Genomic DNA, 22,649 nt, shown 5'->3' with positions numbered 1-22,649 from the left:
TTTTTTTTTTTTTTTTGAGACAGAGTCTCGCTCTGTTGCCCGGCTGGAGTGCAGTGCCACAATCTCAGCTCACTGCAAACTCTGTCTCCCAGGTCCAAGTGATTCTCCTGCCTCACCCTCCCAAGTAGCTGGGATTACAGGCACGCACCACCACGCCTGGCTACTTTTTGTATTTTTAGTAGAGATTGGGTTTCACCATGTTGACCAGGCTGGTCTCTTAACTCCTGGCCTCAAGTGATCCACCCGCCTCAGCCTCCCAAAGTGCTGATACTACAGGAACCACCGCGCCCAGCCAGTTTGTCATAAATATTCTTCTTTACTTCCTGGATTCAGTGCTTTGAACAGTCAAACAGTGTCATTAGTGGATATTGCGTCTATTTTTATCCACCCATTCTCAGGTTTTCAGCCTGAATCCTATTATTGTGCCATAAACGGTAGTTAATTGGTGGGAGAAATGTCTCTTTAACACTTTTATTCTTGGGGAATAATATAGTGTTTTTCTAGTAATTGAATCTAGACAGACTTTCTGAATCAGCAGGCATAAATAGACATTTATCTGAGAGACTAAACCTTGACTGGGTTTTCTCTGGAAACCCAGCTCGTGCCTGGAGAGCCAACAGTTTGATCTTCATTTCTGAAATATTTCCTGCCCCACAGATGCCTTGCTGAGGAACCTAGGATGTGAATGCCATGTGCTTTAGGTCAAGGGAGGCCTCGCCCTAGCAGACACTTAATGCTCTGGAGGATTCAAAAGAGATAGAAGACTTGGTCCCTGCCCCATGAAGCAAACAGTTTGGCTGGGGAGACAAGACTTGCCTGAATTAAATAGCTAGAGAAAGAGATATTTTAAGTGCATTTAAAAAAAAAAACCAAGCTCCTATTTTGTGGTTTCTAGATTTAAAGATGGCAAATACTGAGTGTCTAAGCATAGTGTCATTCACGCAGGAAGTAGCCACCATCGGGGCCTTGAACAGAAGAAGGATTGGAATTAGCAAACCAGAGGGAGACAGAGCTTCAGGGCCCAGGGAGGAGGAACGTGCAGGCCAGGAGGTAGACAGAGCATGGGAATGTCACAGAGGACAAGGGAGGTGAGAAGGGGCTCCTGCCGCCATGGGGACAACGAGATGAGTGTGCTTTATGAGCAGGCAGCCACAGGGCTTGTACTTGAACTTGAGCTTACATCATGGAGGGCCCATGTGGGACCTGAGGTTGGGAAGGGCTGGCAGGAAGTCAGGATTTGGGGAAGACCAGTGAGGCAGGGATGGAGGAGGTTGGCTGGGAGGCAGAGGGAGGAAGTGGTACTTCTGCAGGCCTGGGGTTGTGGGCGGGGTTGGCGGGTGGTGTGGGGCAGCACCTGAATGTGGAGGGAGGACCCCTGTCTGAAAGGCTGGAGAGCCCTACTGCTGACACCCTGGGGACTCCCTGTTTCAATGGTGAAGATGTGAAGCGCTGCTTTGGGGAGGAGGATGAGAGTTCTATTTGGTCTTTGGCTGTAGATTTGGAGTCTTCCGTGTTTGAGGGTGTTCAAGGGTGGTCATCACTAGTGTGTGCATGAGTTTCCCGTGGCTGCTGTAACAAATCACCACACATTTAGTGGCTTAACACTACGGAGATGTGTTCTCTCAACGTCTGGAGGCTGGAGGTCTAAATCAAGGCCTCCACAGGGTCACACTCCCTCCAGGGCTTCAGGGTCCTCTTCCATGAGCCTCCACCTCCCAGAGGTTCCTTGCTTCCTTGTGCGTGGCTAAAGTCACTCCAGTCTCTGGCTCTGTCTTCACATAGCTTCACCTCTGTGTGTGTGCATACGTGTGTGTGCACATGTGTATATGTGTATGTCCACACATGTGTGTGTGTGTGCACATGGGTCTCTGTGTGTGCATGTATGTGTGCATGTGTGTGCATGTCTGTGCATGTGTGTGTATCTCTTGGTGTGCACGTGTGTGCATGCATTTGTATGTGTGCGAATCTCTGTGTGTGTGTCTGCATCTGTGTGTGCACGTGCATCTGTGTGTGTGCATGTGTGCACGCACATATATGTGCATGCATGTCTGTGTGTGTGCATGTGTATGTGTGTGCGTGTGTGTCTTCTCCTTTTCTGTCTTTTATAAGGACATTTGTTGTTGAATTTAGGGCCAGCCAAGGTAATCTAGGATGATCTCATCTCAAGATCCATGACTTAATTACATCTACAAAGACTTGTTTTCAAATAAGGTCACCTTCACAGGTTCCAGGGATGAGAGTGTGGATGTATCTTTTGGGGACACCATTCAGCCCACTGCAGCATGCTTTTTTTTTTTTTTTTTTTTTTTTTTAAGGAGGGCACGTAGAGGAAGGAGACAAAGTGCCTGGGTGGAGAGGAAGCCACTGTAGGTCTTCTGTGGGAATGGCGTCACATGCTTCTCCCATTTGTGGCTTGTCATATGACCACTCTCACCCCTTCAACTCAGCCTTGTATGCAACTATGCGCCAAGCACTATTTATTTCCTTTAAGCATCATGAAAAGGGGACAAGAAAGGCTTTACTCTCCCCAGCTTACAGATAAGGAAATAGAAGCCGAGGATGTCTAAGTACCCGAAGGCACTCAGCTAGACCCAGTGGAGTGGCTCTGAGTCTAGGCCACCAGCTCCAATGCCTGAGGACTGGACTTTAATCATTACATTTGTCTTTGTGAGTGTATTAGCCTGTTCTCACACTGCTAATAAAGATGTACCCGAGACTGGGTAATTTATAAAGGAAAGAGGTTTAATGGACTGATAGTTCAACATGGCTGGGGAGGCCTCACAATCATGGCAGAAGATGAAGGAAGAGCAAAGGCATGTCTTACATGGCAGCAGGCAAGAAAGTATGTGCAGGGGATCTCTTCTTTATAAAACCATTAGATCTCATGAGACTTATTCACTATCATGAGAACAGCATGGGAAAAACCAGCCCCTATGATTCAAGTACCTCCCACCAGGTCCCTCCCAGGACATGTGGGAAATATGGGAGCTACAATTCAAGATGAGATTTGGGTGGGAACACAGCCAAACCATATCAATTGGTAAACTTTATTTTACTGTCCTCAGGTCTCACCCTCTCTGGCTGTCACTCATCTTTAAAGCAAACAGATGTTCCTGGGGGCAGGGTCTGAGCTGCATGGGGTGGGTGACGTAGCACCAGCTAAGGAACAGAAAGCCTTCACTCTCATTCATTAAATCTGGTGGGGGGCACCCGGAGTTAAAGCTGAGACCAAGCTGGCTGCAGAGCTGGGAGGTTCAACTCATGAATTTCGGAGTCACACTACCTGCATCTGAGTCCCGGCTGTGCCTCCTCCCTGCTGTGGGATGCTGCACAAGGCACTTCTGCTCTCTGTGCCTCAGCCCACTCATCTGTAAAATGGGACTCTGCAGTCCTACTTACTTCTTGGGTATTTAAAATTAGTATAAAATGCATATCTGTGCGTGTGCATGTGTGTGAATATATATTATTGTCATCCTTTGGTATCCGTGGGAGATTTGTTCCAGAACCCACTGCAGATACCAAAATCCACAGATTCCTCAAGTTCCTCATATAAAATGATAACGTGTTTGCATATAACCTACCCACATCCTCATATATACTTTAAATCATCTCTAGATTACTTATAATACCTATTGTAAGTGTTTTGTAAATAATTGTTGTACAGCATTGCTTTTCTGTATTACTTTTTTTTTTTGTTTTTGAGACGGAGTCTTGCTTTGTCACCAGGCTGGAGTGCAGTGGTGCGATCTTGGCTCACTGCAACCTCCGCCTCCTGGGTTCAAGTGATTCTCCTGCCTCAGCCTCCTGAGTAGCTGGGACTACAGGCGCACTTCACCACGCCCAGCTAATTTTTGTGTTTTTAGTAGAGATGGGGTTTCACCATGGTGGCCAGAATTGTCTTGGTCTCTTGACCTCATGATCCATCTGCTTCGGCCTCCCAAAGTGCTGGCATTACAGGCGTGAGCCACCACACCCGGCCTTCTGTTAGTATTCCTTTTTATCTTAGTATCGTTATTTTTATTTTCTTTTCCTGCAAATTTTCCATCCACGGTTGGTTGAATAAATGGGTTTGACTGTATATGTAAAGTGCTAATAATGGTTCTTAACACATAGTAAGTGCTATGTGCTGTTTACTTAAAAAACAAAAACACAGGACCGGGCATGGTAGCTCATGCCTGTAATCCCAGCACTTTCAGAGGCCGGGACAGGAGGATTGCTTGAGCCCAGGAGTTCGAGACCAGCCTGGGAAACATAGTGAGACCCCATCTCTAAAGAGGAAAAACAGGCAAATAAAAGCAAAAACACAAAACAGTTCCAAAGAGCCCAGGCTTGGTTCCTTTGGTGCCTGCATTCATGACTCTTGGGGCCAGGGGCCTCTGTGATATTGCAAACTCTTCAGCAAGACCGTGGAGCCCCTGAAACCTCAGAGCAAGGAGACACCAGGCTATGCTGTGCTCTTGCCATTGGAATGGGCTCCCTCTCAAAGGCTGATTCTTCCTGAGTCCAAGCCAAGAACGTTTGCTTATAAAAATACCGAAAGGGGACCAGGCACAGTGGCTCAGGCCTGTAATCCCAACACTTTGGGAGACCAAGGTGGAAGGATCGCTTGAGCTCAGGAGTTTGAGACCAGCCTGAGCAACATAGTGATGCCCTGTCTCTATAAAAAAGTTTAAAAAAAATAATTGGGCATGGTGGTGCACACCTGTAGTCTCAGCTACTTGGGAGGATCTCTCGAGCCCAGGAATTCAAGGCTGCAGCGAACTGTGCTTGTGCCACTGCACTCCAGCAGCCTGGGTGACAGAGCAAGACTCTCTTAAAAAAACAAAAACAAAAAACCACAGGAAAGGAGGCCTGGGTGTGAAGGCAGTTAACCCCAAGAACAGTCCAACCAGGGGCTCTAGGTCTCCTGTGCACACCTGGTGTCACTGTGGGTACCAGGGTGCCACAACAGAGGATGCAGGGGCTGCTGCAGGGGCCTGGGGCTTGGATGGGGCGGAGAAGTCATTAATATACCCAGGACACTCAATGCCTGTTGTTTTTCCTCACAGGCCGATGCTGCTACCAGCTTTCTGAGAGCAGCAAGATCAGGTAACTTGGACAAAGCTTTGGATCACCTGCGGAATGGGGTAGACATTAACACCTGTAACCAGGTAAGTGGGATGGAGGCAGGCCTGTTGTCTCTGAAGAGTAGCTCTTGCCTGATGCCATTTCCTGAGAGCTTTGAAACTGCCTCTATTAACCTTTTCCCAGTGGCCTCAAAACTCCCCCATGGCTTCTGCCTGCCGAAGGCCCTAACCTTGCTGTTTCCACTTCTGCCGTGGCCCAGGGCCCCACAGAGAAGGGCTGATGCCTGCATAGTGTGGGCGAGGCCCGCATAGATCCCCTGTGGTCTCCTCACTTAGAAGTTCCAGTCAGTCCCTGCTGTTGTCTTAGAATATATGGCCTTTGAATTGGGGCAGGAGGAAGAGCCTTTGAAAGATACTGTGTCAGTAGCAGTTGTGTCTCCTTTGTCCACTGGCAGTCTGTGTGGGTTCTCGGCTAGCCTGAGAAGAAAGTCGGGGAATGAGGCCCTGTTTTGGTCAGGTGCTGACAAAGGCGGGTGAGCTCGGGTTGAGGATGGTGGGGCTGGCACAGAGGCTGGCACTCCAGGGCTCCTGAGTGACATAGCTGAGCCTTAGCTTCAGGAGGGGCTGGCCAGGAAACAAAATGTGTTTGGGTTGGGTTGGAGGGCAGAGACTCAGGCTTGGAGCCAAAGATCCAGGAACTGACTGAATAGAGAGGAAATAACCCTCCAGGAAGGGAACAGGTGTGCGGTTTGGGCTTGTGGATTGGTGACAGGTTTTGTTTGTTTGTAGATATTTGCCTGCCAATTAAGTTGTTTAGTTACACATGCTAATTGTTTCTAATTTAGAATACACTTACCCATTGCGAACTTTTTTAAACCATCTGAGCCATTAAAAATGTGTTCTTAATTGTGGTAAAATATACAGCATAGAATTTCCTGTCTTAACCATTTTTCAGCATACGGTTCAATGGGATTAAGTCCATTCATATTATCCTGTAACCATCATCCATCTCCAGAACTCTTTTCATGTTGCAAAACTGAAACTCTGTACTCTTTAAACACTTACGCTTCATTTCCGACTACTCCCCAGCCCCTGGTGACCACCCTTCAACTTCCAGTCTCTACGAGTTACTATAGGGACCTCACAGAAGCAGAATCCTGCTATATTTGTACTTTTGTGACTGACTTCTTTTATTTAGCGTAATGTCTTCATGGTTCCTCTGTACTTCAGTGGCTTGTGTGACTTTTCCAAGCTAGCAGGGCCAGATTTTCTGAATGTAGGTTGTTTTCCATGGGCCACGTGCCCCTGTCCTACCCCCTCATCTACAGTTTCCCTACCCTTCCTGCCCCTGTTTAAAATGCAAAATACTGTCCGGTGCAGTGGCTCACGTCTGTAATCCCAGCACTCTGGGAGGCTGAGGCAGGCGGATCACCTGAGGTCAGGAGTTTGAGACCAGCCTGGCCAACATGGAGAAACCCCGTCTCTATTAAAAATACAAAAATTAGCTGGGCATGGTGGTGCGTGCTCCCAGCTACTTGGGAGGCTGAGACAGGAGAATTGCTTGAACCCAGGAGGCGGAGGTTGCAGTGAGCCCAGATCATGCCATTGTACTCCAGCCTGGGTGACAGAGCGAGACTCCATCTCAAAAATAAAATAAAATAGACTGGGCATGATGGCTCACACCTGTAATCCCAGCACTTAGGGAGGCTGAGGTGGGCAGATCACAAGGTCAAGAGTTCAAGACTAGCCTGGCCAATATGGTGAAGCCCTGTCTCTACTAAAAATACTAAAATTAGCCAGGCATGGTGGTGCACGCCTATAGTCCCAGCTACTTGGGAGGCTGAGACAGAAGAATTGCTGGAACCCAGGAGGTGGAGATTGCAGTGAGCTGAGATCGTGCCACTGCATTCCAGCCTGGGCAACAGAGTGAAACTCTGTCTCAAAAATAATAATAATAATAATAATAAATAAGTAAATAAATAGATAAATAAAATGCAAAGTACTACCTGCCCCCACTCCTAGGACTGAGACCCCATTTGGATTAAGTTGGTCTTGCAGTGGCAGAAATTCACAACTAAAAGATCAGAGAGAATGGAGCAGTGTTGTGTGTGATAGGAAACAGAATTAGGTGTCTGATAGGAAGCGAAGCCTCTGGCAGTGCACTTCAGAGGAAAAGTGAGGTATGTGGACCTGACTGGAATTTGCAAACTGGATGAGGGACCAGGCCCTCCGCCCCTTTTCTCATCCCTCCACCCAGAAATGCCAACATCCACATATCCACAGCCCAAAGGATATTGTGGTGGTTGTAACCAAGCATCCGCTCAGGCTGACCTTTGCACAGCAGGTTGAAAGTCTAAGCCCATATTTTGATGCCAAGAGGTGGATGCAGCAAAGTCTGGGGGCAGGATGAAGGTCCTGGTGTGAGAGTTGTTCAGCAGACAGGGTCTGGGACCTTCTTAGCACCACACCTCCAGAAGCAACTGCACAGGCTGCAGCTGTGTTGCCCCAGCCCCCCATAGGCAGGGGGATTGCTCACTCTCTCCACCTGGGATGTGTTCTTGGGCTTGCAGAGATGCACACCTAGAGGCTTTCTTTGTTCTTACTATGGCTGGAGAATTGCAGATGTGTTTCTCTGCAGTGCAGTTCTCAGTGGAGGTGAATCACACCTTCAGAGGCCTTTCAAGGGTTAAGATTTTAGCTCTCAAAGGAATCCATTCAGCTAAAATGGGGACAACTGAACGTGTGTGAGACTTGAGCCAGGGCTCATTTTCTGGAAGATTTTGATGCCACTCGGGGAATAGCTATGTCCTGATTGGTCTCCCGTTGGAGAGGCCTTGGGTGTAACTGCCTTGTCACTCTGCCTTCTCTCCTCAGAGCACCTCTTCGGTTCATTTTGGGCTCAGAGAGCAGCAAGCACTGAGGCATTATTTGCACTTTATTGACACCATTTCCGATCGGCTCAGCGCCAGTGACAAGTGGCTGTCAGCCCTGCTCGAGGTTGAGGGGAGGCTCCTGCCTCAGACTCAAGACTGCAGTCCTGGCTAAGCCTGGCCTCTCTTTCAAAGAGGATACTGCTGCAAGTTAGGCAATGAGTGTCAGAAGGGAACGAAAGACAGGATGCATCGAGTGCAAAGCCCCTTGCTGCTGGTTAATTCCCACAGCTGCCAGATGTGGCCCTGTTGGTCCCTGTCTTATGGTCTATGGCTGAGCAGGACAGGTAGCTGCAGGTGACTGCGCCTGGAAAGGAGCTGATCAGGGTTCTCTGAACCTCATTCTGGTTGCACAGGGCAGTTTGGTTTTGCTGTTGGCGGGAGAGTCCTGGTAGTGGGGGAAGGACTCCAGTGACTGAACCCATGCCTGCATGAAACCCATGAGTGCACCCAGCGGGATGATCCTGCATCTGCTTAATGTGCACAGGGCCAGCCTCTTAATGCTACCAGAGCCTTCTGCTCTTTAAAACACGCATAAAAGCAAGCTGTTGTCCTGGGGTCATGGCAAGAGAATTTGCTTTCAGCTTGAATCTTCTGAGCTGATGGACTGTAGTGGTGGTAACAGGGCAAATACTTATCCTTACATAAGTAACACACTTTCAAATAGTATGTTTTTGTGGAAAGAATGCATACTGTTTGCCATAATAGGAAGTAATTACTCTAAGTAGTGTAGAAAGAAGAACTCTTGGCTTATATAACAGATGTCTGAATATTCACGGCAGTTCCTTGTTGCATAGACTGTGCCTACTGATGTTCTATCATCATTACCATGTCTACGGGAAAGAAGAAATTTATATGTAAGAACACACACATGTATGCATATATGAGCCCTTTTATATGAATGCCAATTTTAAAATTTATTGTTTGCACTTTAGATGGCTGTGTCCAATGTACTTCTGTGCATCTCCACATGTATATGGAGAGCTGGGCTGAAGGAATAGAATAATTTCATTTTAAAATCATGGTCCTTATCCACTCTGAACTGTAGTCTATTGGCAGTGACAGCTATTAATCAAATAATGACACAAACAGATATGCATACCAAAAACTGTGTTAGGAACCATGAATGGAAGGCAGAGAGTATATGAGAGGACTTCGCTAGAGTCAGAGGTCAGAGAAGGCTACCATGAGGAAGAAACAGTTGGGCTGAGGGAGGAGCAGGGGCAAATGAGGTGAAGCAAGGGAGAACATGCTGGTCTTAGAGAGCAGCCTGTGCAAAGCCCCAGAGGCAGGGAAAGGAGCAGAGGGTTGAAGGAAGGCCAGAGTGGGCGCAGTGCAGATAGCACGAGAGGCCAGGCGAGGTGGAGCTGGGATCATGCTGGAGCTTACAGGTAGGGGCGAGAGTCACAACATTCAGTGACTGGGACAGGGACATAAAGATGGGAACAGGAGACACTGGGAACTATGGGTGGGGGAGGGCGGGAAGAGGGCATGGGTGGAAAAACTAAGTATTGGGTACCGTGTTCACTACCTGAGTGACAGGATCATACGTCCTCCAAACCTCAGCGTCATGCAGTACATTCGTGTAACAAACCTGCACAGGTACCCCCGAATCTAAACTAGAAGTTGAAATTATAAACAACTGGGACAGTGTGCCCCTGGGCCAGAGCAGTGTGTGTGCATGCATGTGTGTGCTCACCAGCTGCACCAGACGTTAACCCTATACTTGCTGACTGAAGGGAAGAGGCCTGGGGGAGGGGGACAGTGGCCAGAGCAGCAGGGATGGGGTACTTAAGAGCCTGCAGCAGGCCGGGCGCAATGGCTCACGCCTGTAATCCCCGCACTTTGGGAGGCCAAAGTGGGTGGATCACCTGAGGTCAAGTGTTTGAGACCAGCCCGGCCAACATGGTGGAACTATTTAGTCTCTACTAAAATAAAAAAATTAGCCGGGCATGATGGCAGGCACCTGTAATTCCAGCTACTCAGGAAGCTGAGGCAGGAGAATCTCTTGAACCCAGGAGGCAGAGGTTGCGGTGAGCTGAGATCGAGCCACTGCACTCCAGCTTGGGCAACAGAGCAAGACTCTGTCTCAAAAAAAAAAAAAAAAAAAAAAGCCTGCGGCAGTGGCCACTGATCTGGATTTCAGCATTTAACACCCGCGCAGCTGTATTGCTGTGTCCTGGTTGAATATCCCCCCCTTGTAGAAGCCACATGAAGGATTCCAGTCTTTCTCCCGAGCATAGAGGAAAGTGAACCACAGATTCAAGCACAGGAGTGATGTGATTAAGGGTGTGCTTTAAAGGGTCTCACTGGCTACCTCGTGGAAAACAGGTGGAGGGCCCAATGGTGCAGTGGGGGAGCCTGTGTGTGCCCAGCAGCATCGGAGGGATGTATGGGCAGCTTGGATGAGGGTCATGGCTGTGGAGATGGAGCAAAGCCAAGCAGGCTTGGGTGATGGGTTGGATGGGGCACTGAGGGGAAGGAGACTTGAGAATGACCTTCGGAGAACTGGCTTCCATGGCAGGTGGGTGGTGGCACCATCCGCTAAATGAGGGATACTGGGAGCGGACCGGGGTGTGGAAACACGGGGGAGGAGTCAAAAGCAGAGCTGTGTCCAGATCCTGGTAAGGAGGCTCTGAGGAATCCGAGCAGAAATATATATTAAGCAGTTGGATATTTGAGCCCGGAATTCAGATAAGAAGTCCAGCCCAAAGATAGATATTTGGAAGTCATTCAGCCTTCGAGGAAGTCAAGTGCTGGCGGGGGCTGATGAGAGCAGGGAGGAAAGGCATGTTGAATATACTCCCACTCGCCTGTGTGGGGTCATTCCACAGCACTCATTAAACACCCACTCTGTGCCAGGCCTATTCTAGGCACTGAACAAGACAGACAAAATAGTCTGCATGCTGGTGGCCTGTGCGTGCTGGTGAAGGAAATAGACAATAGCTAAGAGGATGGGCACATACATGAAGTCAGCTGATGGGAGACACTGGGGAGGAGGAAGGTCAAGGTGTCTATTTTGGTGGGGTGGTTGGGAGGGCTGTCTAGGGAGACAACTTTTAAGAGGCCTGGAAGAAGTAAGGGAGAGAGCCATGTGGTTTCTGGGGAACAGCATTCTTGGGAGAGCAGAAAACACGTGCAAAGGCCCTGGGACAGGAGTGACAGTGGTTTGCTTGGGGAACAGCGAGGCTGGAGTTGAGTGATGGAAGGGAAGGTGGTAGGCAGTGGGGTGGGAGGAGTGCCTGGGGCCAGATCAAGGAGGGCTTGCATTGGTGAGGGCTTAGATTTTGCCATAAGGGTGAAGTCATTTGAAGGTGTTACACAAGAGATGCTTATGCTGATGGAGGTTTCTAAACAATTGCCCTCGCTGCTGTGTGGAGGACAGACTCGGGGCACAGGGACAGGAGCAGCAAGACTGGTGAGGAGGCTGGTGTAGGGGGCCAGGTGGAATCCCGTGGCGGCTTTGAATAAGGGGGAGAGAAGAGAGGTGGGGAGGCCAGAGGACTTGTTGCCCAGGCTTGGAGTGTCATCACCTCAGATGTGGTGGTCTCAGCACACATTTTGCCGGGGCCCCTTACGCAGCCCGGGACTGGGTCATTCTTGCTGCTGGAGCAGCCACATAGCAGTGGGTTGGTAGATTCCATCTCAGCTCAACAGCCACTGTGAAGACAGCCCTGATCCCCATAGCTTGAAGCCATCCCTGCCTTTGTGATGTGTCAGTACCTCTCTTAAGGCTTAAGCCTAGCCGGCCCCACTATGTGGCGTGGTAACATTGAGCAGGTCTTCCCTCTCCTGGTGGGCTCCATACTACAGGAAGGCAAAGCCCATGACTGGGGACTCTGTTTCTCCACAGCACCTGGCATAGGATGTGTCCTATATTAGATGCTCTGGCATTTGTCTTAATAAATGGCCACATAATTGTGCACAGACCAGTATTAGCTTCACATGCTCAGTTTCCAGAATTATTGTTAGATTGATATCAAATCAAAATTTTTTCTCATGGAGACTATAGCAATACAAAAATACTTTCTGGGATGAAGTAACTGACTATATACATTAATGAGTCAACCAAATAAAATAAAACTAGAAAAGACCAGTGCCAGCCTGTGTCCCCTGAATTCCTACAATTGTCAGATTGACGTGGATGCTCCACTGGGGACTGTGAGCTGGAATCCCAGGGGCAAAAAGTCTCATGTTTTTAGTTTTCTGTTCTATTCCGATGACGTTGACACTTGCTGGTTCATTTGGCCTTCCTGATAGGAAAGAAAGAGCTTGAGGCTCCAGGAGATAATTTTCCATGAAAAGGAGAAGCCTTGTCATCCGCGACTCAGTGTAAGGCAGAGTTAAAAGTGAGGACTTCCCGGAGCAGCCCAGGCGCCACTGGTCCTCTTTGCCTGTCTCATTTTTCTCCATAGTGCTTGCTACTGCCTGCCTTCATACGTATTTATGTGTCTGCTTATTTTTGTCTTCACTAAATTGTAGGCATCTTAAGGGGAGAGGGCTTTGCTTTCCTTATTGCTCCATATCAGGATCCTGCTTAACCTATAGCAGGTGCTCATAAACTCAGTTGACAGACTGAAGAAAAAAAAAAAAAAAAAAGCAGCGATGTTGTTTGCTGTAGCTATGAATGGTGAAAGCTTATATATTTTATACTTAGTCCATGTAGGAACTAGACTAAGCACCATCACTTTGTAAGAGCCTTGTGCAATCGTGCATACTTAGGATAATGACTCCTGCAATAAACACGGCTCAGATGCTGACATTAGCCCCACAGATTGAGTATTTGGCAATATTTGCTGCAGCGTCCAGAAGCTGAACCATCTGAATGATCACAAAAGCATAAACAATTTCCAGTGCAAAAGCCCACTGAAAGCACCTGAAACCATGCCAGTTCCCTGGATGCGCCCTACATTTCCACATGTGCATTATGAAGCCCTATTATTGTTGGGCTCTTGTTTATCTTGAAGGTAAAGGGTTGCTGGCATTAGGAATAAATGGAGCACCTATAACAATAATTTCTGCTACAGTGTAGTATTTTTTACAGCAGCCAAATGCCAAGTCTTTTGATCAGGATTTCTTGGGCTCCGGTGATGGTGATAATTACGACCTTTCCATGCTATAGAATCTTAGGGCTTAGTGGTACTCACGGCATTCAATTTTCAGTTTATAGCTCAGGAAACTGAGGTCTAGAAGTTACTTCTGAATATCTTATGCTGTATGACTTTGGATTTGGTGAGTTGGGCTTAAGAAGTCCAAGATGAGGCTGGGCGCAGTGGCTCATGCCTGTAATGCCAGCACTTTGGGATGCTGAGGCAGGCAGATCACCTGAGGCTGGGAGTTCGAGACCAGCCTGACCAACATAGAGAAACCCCATCTCTACTAAAAATACAAAATTAGCTGAGTGTTGTGATGCATGCCTGTAATCCCAGCTACTCGGGAGGCTGAGGCACAAGAATCACTTGAACCTGGGAAGTGGAGGTTGTGGTAAGCTGAGATTGCACCACTGCACTCCAGCCTGGGCAACAAGAGTGAAACTCTGTCTCAAAAAAAAAAAAAAAAAAAAAAAAAAAAAAAAAAAGATGAGGCCAGGCACAATAGCTCACACCTGTAATCCCAGCACTTTGAGAGGACGAGGCAGGTGGATCACCTGAGGTCAGGAATTTGAGACCAGCCTGACCAACAAGATGAAACCCCATCTCTACTAAAAATAAAAAAATTAGCTGGGCATTGGTGGTGGATGCCTATAATCTCAGCTACTTGGGAGTCTGAGGCAGGAGAACCACTTGAACCTGGCAGAAGTTGCAGTGAGCCAAGATTGCACCACTGCAGGCCTGGGCAACAGAGCAAGACTCCATCTCAAAAAAAAAAAAAAATGTCCAAGATGAAATTTCTCTGCTCATTCATTTATTCTGCAAACACATATTGACCAATTACAATGACCCGTGCACCATGCTAGAGACTAGGGCTAACTAGGATGAATAAATTCATGCCCTGTTCTCAAAGAACTCGGAGGCAGGTAAAAGGTCCAGCTTGTAGATAAAAGATTACAAATTCAGTATTGTAAGTGCCATCCTAAAGGAGTACAGCAGATGTTTTTGTCCGTGTAATCATTCATTCAACAAATATTTTTTGAGCTGTTCGAATGTTCCAAGAGCCAGCCAGTCAAAGGTGAGCAGGTCCCAGGACCTGCCCTTACATCGTTTCTGGTCTAAGGGTAATGGCTGGCCTGCTAATGAGTCAGAGAAAGGTCGTGAAGGAAGGAGTCCCCTAGTAGAGAACTGGGAAACAGGAATTGCTGTAAGAAGGAACGGACTGCAAAGGCTGGAGTGCCAAAGGGCACTGGGGCAGGGGGCAGTTTGGTGGAGGTTGGGGTACATGAAATGAAAGAGGATGAGGATGGTGGTCAATCCATCTTAGGAGGTTAGAGCTAGATCTGTATAGATCTAGAACCTGGCACCTTTCTCTGTCGTTGGTTTTTTCTTAGGAACTGTTGACAAGCATAGAAAAATGTATTAAACTACATAGCTCTCTGATCCTACCTGCACCCCCAAAACACACAGAAAGCCTTCCTAATATGATGGTGTTGTGGTATTAAAGCTTCTTTAGACTTGCTGCCTTGGTGCAGCTCTGGAATAGTGATGAGGAAGAGAAAATGTTTCACTGGAGCCCTCACCTGGGAAATGAGTGCTCTGTGTTAAATAGTTAAACCAGATATGCAGCTAGGTGCCCCTATGTCTGGCACCTAGTGCCTGCTCCACCATTAATGCTCACATTACCCTGAGAGTTGGTTAGAGCAGGTGCTTGACCAGGGAGGCTGGGGAGACTCAGAGAGGTGAAGAACCTCAGAGCCCAGGACTGAGACGCCCAGCCCAAGCCTCTGTACTCACTCAGAGGATGGATTTGACACTGTGCAGCAAGCCTGTTATTGCTCTGAGTGATCTACCCCAGACTGATTTCATTTTCCCTTCCTCTGCAACCAAGGAAGAGCTAGTTGACCAGTTCAGTTACATAAAAATCTTCATTTGTAGTCACAGCAGCGACATTCCGTGGAATCCTAGGGACTAGGCAAAGGGTGACTAGCACCTTCAGGAATGATCGGAACATAGTGCAAGGAAAGCACACTCTCTAAACTCCACTTTATGCTTTCATTGCTCTAGGAATTTAGAATATGAAGACCAGATGTGATCTTCATAGTGCTGAGAGACTAAGAAAAAAGATAGGGTTGTGTGTGGTTCCATGAAAGTGCATTCAATTCTGCAAACTCTTATGCACCAGGCTCCATGCTAGGACCTGATTACCAAGGTGAGCAAAACACAGGATCTCAAACAATTCAGGCCTTTGGAATAGACAGACACAAGTGCAGATAAATGCAATTCTGTGTGATGAGGGTCTTGAGAGAGTTATCAAGGGCCATGGGAACATGGCCAAGAAAGCAATCCACTTTTAGGGGGCTGGAAATAGGGTACAGTGTGGCAAAGAGAGCGGACAGGGAAAGTCACAGGCAAAATGACACTGGGTCTGGGCCTTGAGGAAGATTCGCCTCTGTGGTTGTTAGAGGAAATGCTGAAAGCAGATCCCATGGTTGTGATGAGACTAGAGGAGGAATGAGAATTGGCTGCGATTATTTGCGTTCGACTGTGACTTCTTTGGTGTAAATCCTTTCTGTCCGTTTTGACAAGCCTTGGCTCTGATTTTAACTCCCTTATGTTCCCCGAAACCACTGTTAACAGTTTATATGAATCTTGGCATATTTTTTTTCTGTACATGCAAAACACATGGCTTAACTGTTTTCTGCAAGCTGTTACGTTGTCTTATTCTTGGAATTATGGAATTCAGAGGAAACTAGAAGCTCAGAGCAGTTTTGTCATTGCAAAGCAGCATAAATTGAAGGCTGGGAGGTCATAGATAAGGACAGTTTTAGAAGTCCAGGGTTCTTTTCTCCTGACCCCACTGCCCTTCTTCTGAAGGTCTGGGTCTTTTTTTGTTTTGTTTTTAAAAAGAATACCAAGATCTTGGGCATAGATGCTCTTTCTAGTCCATAGGAGATATTCTTAGCTGCTGAGCTGCATTTCAGAGTCCCATTCTCTCATTAACTCAAGCTCACACTTCCTCCTCCACCTTCCCAAGGGCCTATCAACCTCTGCAGTTGATTTGCTGCTGAACTACAGGATTTCTCAGAGCACAGGGCTGCTGCGAGTTCTGTACAATCAGAGTAGAAAGGAGGTGAGCTGAGGTTGATTCATTTCCTTGCAGAGCTCTAAAATCGTTGTGCATTCCTTTTCTTTAAGGTAATGAAAAGGATTAGAGTGTTTTTCCTCCTCATGAGTATCTAGCAAACTGTGAATCCTAAGTGCTACCTGGGCAGGAGGGCTAAAGTTAGATTGCAAGAAAGCAAACAGGGAAAATGCTCAGAGCCGGTCGCCTCCCTTTCCATCTGCGCCACCTCTCTCTGAGTTTGTGCTGTCCTCTCAGTTTCTTCTCTTATTCTGTCTTTCCTGCCCCTAGGCAAGAGACAGGTTTGCAAAGGAGATCAGGTGTGACTTTCTACTATGGTTATGGCAGTTGCTTCAGCTCTGCCTGGCTTCTGATTCATTAGATTCCAAGATCATGTATTTTTAGCAGACCTTTCCCACCAAGCGGTCTCTGGGGAGCCATAAACTATTTGGGTTAGAAAGAGGCTGCAGGTGGTGTGGCCCCACAGAACGAGAGGCCTGCCCTTCAGAAGAGGTCTCCCCCATCAGCAGGTTTCTGTGTGGGTTGAGGGATGTTCTCTTAGCATGTTTGATTGCACTCTGGGGTTTCCATTCCTGGAATAATATCAGAACTCCAGTAAAGGTTGTGCCTCACGGGTCCTTTACAAATAGGACAGATGCACAGCCACTCAGAAGGATGAGGCGGGAGGACGGTTTGAGCCCAGGAGTTCACAACTAGCCTGAGCAACATAGTGAGACCTTGTCCTACAGAATAAATAAATAATTTAGAAATTAAACATTAAAAAACAAATTAGCCAGGCATGGCCCTGCACCTGTAGTCCCGGCTACTCAGGAGGATCGTTTGAGCCCAGAAGTTTGAGATTGTGGTGAGCTGTGGTCTCCCCTGTGAATAGCCATGGTACTCCAGACTGGGCAGCACAGCAAGACCCCATCTCTAAAAGCAAGAAAGAAAAAAACCGGCCGAGCATGGTGGCTCATGCCTGTAATCCCAGCACTTTGGGAGGCTGAGGTGGGCCGATCACAAGGTCAGGAGATCAAGAATATCCTGGCTAACATGGTGAAACCCCATCTCTACTAAAAGTACAAAAATATAGTCGGGCGTGGTGGTGGGTGCCTGTAATCCCAGCTACTTGGGAGGCTAAGCCAGGAGAATGCCGTGAACCTGGGAGGCAGAGCTTGCAGTAAGCCGAGATCGCACCACTGGACTCTAGCCTGGGCGACAGAGCAAGACTCCATCTCCAAAAAAAAAAAGAAAGAAAAAGCAGGACAGATAGATGTAATTATAACTTCATACTGACTGTGATTCCCAAATGTGTAGAAGCCCCAGTGTGCCACCTGTCCCCTACTTAGACCCCAGAATTACCCCCACAACATCACTCCTCTCCTGCACAGCCTCTGCAGCTCACCACCACTCCTCTTTACCTCCCATTAAAAACATTGTTTAGTAGTTCCAAATCTACAGAAAAGTTACAAGAACCATAAAGAGAATTCCTGCGTCTCTGGTGTCTGCATTCTCTATGCCCGTTCTCCTGCACTTCCTGTCCCTGTCCATCTGTCTATAATGTAGGACGTGTGACATGATTCTGCACATCCCCAGACAGTCCAGTGTATACCATCCAAAAGTAAGGGTACTTTCCCACGTATCCATCCCACGTGCCTGCCAATCTGGAAATCAACATTGATGCAACACAACCATCCAATCCACAGATTCCATTAAGATTTTGCCAACTGTCCCAACAATTTATCCCTCTCTCTGTGCCTCCTTCCCTCACATCTCCCCACCCCTTCCTCTTTCTCCCTCACCTCCCTTTCCTGCTCTCCTCCCTCCTTTCCTCTCTCTCTCTCTGCTCTCTGTCTATGTCTGTTTTCTCTCACTGCCTCTGTTCCCCTCCACCTTTTTCTGTCTCTCTCTGTTTCAGAAATCTCTCCAGGAAGATATTTTGCATTTAGTTGTCACATCTCATCAGCCTCCTTCCATCTGGAATAGGCCCTTAGCGTGCCCATTTCTCCTATGTTTGACTGTTTCCATGCTGTAGTTTGAACCTCAGCTGTCTGTCTGATGCTGCCTCATGGCCATATGGCCATGCTCGACAGGAATACCATAGAAACCATGCTCCCTCCCCACTCCTGGGGATGTTAATCTTGATCACCCAGTAAAATTGGTGTCAGCCACGTTTTTCTACTGTAAGTTCACTGATTTTCCCTTTGTAATTGATCAGTATTGTGTTGGGGGAGGGAAATATTTCAGTCTAAAGGGATCCATTGATGGGAGCCCATTGATGGCATCTGCCTGTATCAGCTACTTCTGTGGTGGCTCCAGAGAGTGATTCCCCATTTCCATCATGTCTTCTACATTTTTTAGCTGGCATTCTACTAAAGGATAAGCTTTTTCTTCTCCCCATTCATTTATTTTTTCTTTATTTGTGTAGACGTGTTTGGACTCATGGATCCATCTTCCATTTGATGGGTTTCAACCTGATACTCCCATGACTTATTTTAATGGTCAAGTCTAAACTGGGCCAGTAGGAGTCCTTCCCATCAGTTGGCTTCTTCATCCTTTGACATGTCCTCCTCATTCCTTGAGCATTTTCCTACTTTCTGGCATAAGGTGCCCCAGGCTCATTTTGTACTTGCCCTGCCCCAGCCCTGGCTCAGCGCTTCTCCAAAGATCCCTGGTTCCTATTAGTGGAGACAGCACTTAGACACCAGGGTCCGGTCCCCAGTGTGCCAGTTGCTCCGGGTTGTCATATGTCTGTGTGCATGCATGTGTGCATACACGAGTCTGTTAACTACATCTACAGCTGTCTATGTATATATATTTTAAGAATCAATGAGATCACGCCAATATTTTTTCGATTCCAGCCCAGTGCTCAGAATTCTTTCTAGCCTTTCCTTTCCCCATGTTTGTACAGTCCTTCAGATAGCGGGAGGCCTGAATGCCACTGATGCCCATCCTCCTTAACGTATTCACTGACTCGTTTGCTCAGTGTGACAACATCTCAGCCATTCCATTAGCTGTCCTCTTTCTCAGACCCCAGACATGCTGCTGCCCATGCCCTGCAGGGCACCTCTCTGCTCACTGCCCTATAAGGCTGACGTCTCTCCCAGCTGGGTGGGGAGGGAGGGAGAAGGATGAGAAGGGAAGATGGGAAAGCACCCCTTCAGCTTTGATTTCCTTTCTGTTTTGGTTGAAAATTTGATGTAGGCAATTTGAGGAAAGAAATCAAAACTTATATAGCTCTAGTAATTTTTTAAATGTGTCTCAATTCATTTCCTCTTCCAGCCAAACCATCGTGCCGTCGCTCCTTCCCTTCCCATCATCCGCTCTGTTTCCTGTGGCTCCATGGTCTTTGCATTGCTTTCTTCCCTACTCTTTCTTTCATTCTCATCAGTTTCAGAATTTGGAGTAAGAATGGCAGTCACTCCAGTCCTTTTCCTCTCTGTAACTCCAGTTTAGGCTCTTCTCTCCTACTCTGCTGCAGGGCTGCAGACCTGCAAATATAATATATTCTGTCTGTTCCACAAACAAGGACCAATAATAGAGCAAAGTGAGAGGTAACACACGTACAGGTTGGTTGCTATTTGGGGAATTAAGCTTCTGTGACATCGAGTATAACACTTGCTTGTTTATAGCGAACTCAACAGAGAATCCAGATTGAATAGGAAATTGGGATATGAAATGTATCCCACTAACCTAGGATATTAAATAGAAGCATCCACTATGTAGACAGCTTCCTCCTTATCACAAGCAAGATCTTCTGATCGGATCTTAATGCCTGCATGGGTAAATGTAAAAGCATCTAGGCATTTCTTTTCTCACCTTTCATTTTATTCACTCTGGGGTCCTCAGACTCCTTGGTGTCTCTGCCACTGCTATTGGGCCTGTTTTTTCCAGGACTGCAGTGCCTTCCATCCCCATAACATCTTCCCCTGGCCAGTGCTCCCTTGCCTCTGGGCCTGGCTCGACCAATCATTGGATAGTAGCTGTTGATGGATGCAAACGTTGTGTTTCCCGAGTGTTATATGAACATGTTTCCTAGGTTCTCCAGAAATATAGCTCAAAGAAAGGGAGTGGGGGTCTGAGCAGTGAGTTTCAGGAGGTGTGGGGTGGGGAGGTCCTCAGTCACAGGACACAGCTGAAGCTGCCTGCTCCATAGAGACAAGGCCAGCCTTGTGCACAGGTGAAATAAACAGCTGTGTGGAAAGGAGGTGTGAGGGCTGTGTGTCCTCATGGGAATGTAGGCATTTGCTTTTGAGATGTTCTTGCAGTTTTGCAGAGACACCAAGGCCTTTCTATTTCAAACCGTTCCCCTTCTCTTGACAGGCAGAGTTAAATTCCCTGTGTCTCCTGTATTCATACATTTGGAAATCAATTAGTGCAATTGGGGCAATCAGAAGAGCTAAACAGAGGAATCATTTAACAAGAACAAATGTCTGGAATTGTGTATTTTGCCAATGGAATTTCTCACAGTTGGTGCAAGAAAATACTCCAAATTGAATCAATCAGGCTGAATGTGACTTTTTTCTTCTTCTTTGTAAAAATGTTAAAAGAAACATAGCCAGCTGAGGTCTCCTTCCCCACCCATCACACAGATAGATCCCTTTTCAGAACAATCCTGTCAATTGACATTTCACCTGAAAAAGAGCAAAGGCAGATGCACAACTCCAGGTGTGTGTGCTTGGCATGAAGATTTTTGCCAAAAAGAGCCTTAAAAGGTTATCTGCTGTGTTAGGACCATTTGGAAAGAGATCATATGGGGCCAGCTGGCCTTAAGGGCTCAGTACAGGGAGTATGTAGGATGCAGAAGGCTGCAGAGAGCATGGCTCCTACCCTGACGATGAGAAAAAACTCATTAATCTACAAAATGGTCATTTTTTCCTGAACCCATCTCATGCCTGCCTGAGGTAGTAAGGCAGCCGAGTAAACAGAATTTCAAACAGAAGCAAGGCCCTCTAAGAAGCAGGCCACAGAAATCACTTCAGCTTTGGCAGAGGTCGGGAAAGAGTGGTGTTCACCATACAAGCCAAAATCTTTTTTTTTTTCTTTTTTTTTTTTTTCAGATAAGGTCTCACTCCACCACTCAGGCTCAAGGGCAATGGTGCAACCATAGCTCACTGCAGCCTTGAACTGCTGGGCTCAAGGGATCCTCCCACCTCAGCCTCCCAAAGTGCTAGGATTACAAGCCACCACACCCAGCCACCAAAATCTTAAAAGTTCTTGAAGGCCAAGTGTGGGCTGGTGTGTCTGGAACAGGCTTTTCTCCATGGGCCCCCCCATGAGAAGTATTGGGATATGTCAGGAGCCAGATGAGCCCCCCTCGGCAGCCAGGTGTGCAGGAGGTGGCCCTTGGCTGTTCAGGCAGGGGTGGAGGGAGGAATGGACATAAAGCTTTCACTTCTTCTCCAGATCTTTCCCTCGTGTGAGGCAAAACAGACCCTCTCACCTCTATTTTATTTTGAAATTGTGGTAACATTTATTCTGAGAATAAAACAGGCCTCTCGTACCCCACTCCTATGGGACACTCTGAGAGGAGGGAAGCCCAGTTCTGGGTGGAGTGGGCTGGAAGCCCCACCCATCTGTAAATGGGACTCCCAGGTCCCTGTGGGTGCATGAGGTGAACAAGGCAATTGCTCTTCCCCACCCACCCAGCATCCTCACCTGCCCTGTCCCCATCCTGGGGACCAGAGATCCCTGCATGGCCAGGAGCCAGCCCAGCCTACCTGTAAGAGCAGGCCTATTAACCCAGTGCTGTCCGGGTGTGGGAGGCAGTGTCTGGCCCCAGGCTGAAGCCCACAGATCTGCCAGTTGGGCCTGGTTTGCACCTGTATCCCAGGGGACATGGTCAAGCAAAGATCCGTGTGTCAGCCCCATAGGCCTGAGCTGGCTTATCCAGCACTCACTGCACCTGCACTCAGGAACCTTAATTTGAAGTAGACATTGAGGGGTAGTGATTACATGAATGTGTATATACAGTGCATGCATATAGAGATACACCAATCCTTAGACCGTACACCTAGAGGAGGAATAGAAACAAACTGCCTCAGCCAGGGGAAGGGTAGGAAACATTCCTGCCAACAACTTGCTGCTGCAGGGAAGGTAGGAGCAGCCACCCTGGGACTCCTAGGGGAGGGGCTGGAGATTGTGTTGGGCCCGGGATTCTACACCAATAATAAGCAGGCAGCTGGACATGGTGGCTCATGCCTGTAATCCCAGCACTTTGGGAGGCCGAGATGGGTAGACCACCTGAGTTCAGGAGTTTGAGACCAGTCTGGCCAACATGGTGAAACCCCATCTCTACTAAAAATACAAAAAATTAGCCAGGCGTGGTGGCAGACACCTGTAATCCCAGCTACTTGGGAGGTTGAGGCAGGAGAATTGCTTAAACTTGGGAGGTGGAGGTTACAATGAGCCAAGATCATGCCACTGCACTCCATCCTGG

General features: G+C 47.7%; 1 protein-coding gene across 8 annotated transcripts in view; it reads left to right on the top strand.

Annotated features, from left to right (window-relative positions):
- The window catches only part of ANK1 (ankyrin 1), a 252,608-nt gene that overhangs the window by 140,764 nt on the left and 89,195 nt on the right, over positions 1-22,649 (top strand). For 7 of the 8 annotated variants that reach the window (XM_017885323.1, XM_017885322.1, XM_017885320.1 and 4 more), the window contains exon 2: positions 5,049-5,150. In XM_017885323.1, coding sequence (XP_017740812.1) covers positions 5,049-5,150 — 102 coding nt within the window. Of the gene's footprint in view, positions 1-1,037; positions 1,089-5,048; positions 5,151-22,649 lie in introns of those variants that run through there. The other variant, XM_017885325.1, reaches the window with a different exon arrangement.

This window comes from Rhinopithecus bieti, unplaced genomic scaffold (genome assembly GCF_001698545.2).
Source record: "Rhinopithecus bieti isolate Rb0 unplaced genomic scaffold, ASM169854v2 scaffold_13689, whole genome shotgun sequence".
Taxonomy (NCBI): Eukaryota; Metazoa; Chordata; class Mammalia; order Primates; family Cercopithecidae; genus Rhinopithecus; species Rhinopithecus bieti.
The sequence above is the reverse complement of the archived record's forward strand: the minus strand, read 5'-3'. Positions and strand labels throughout refer to the sequence as shown.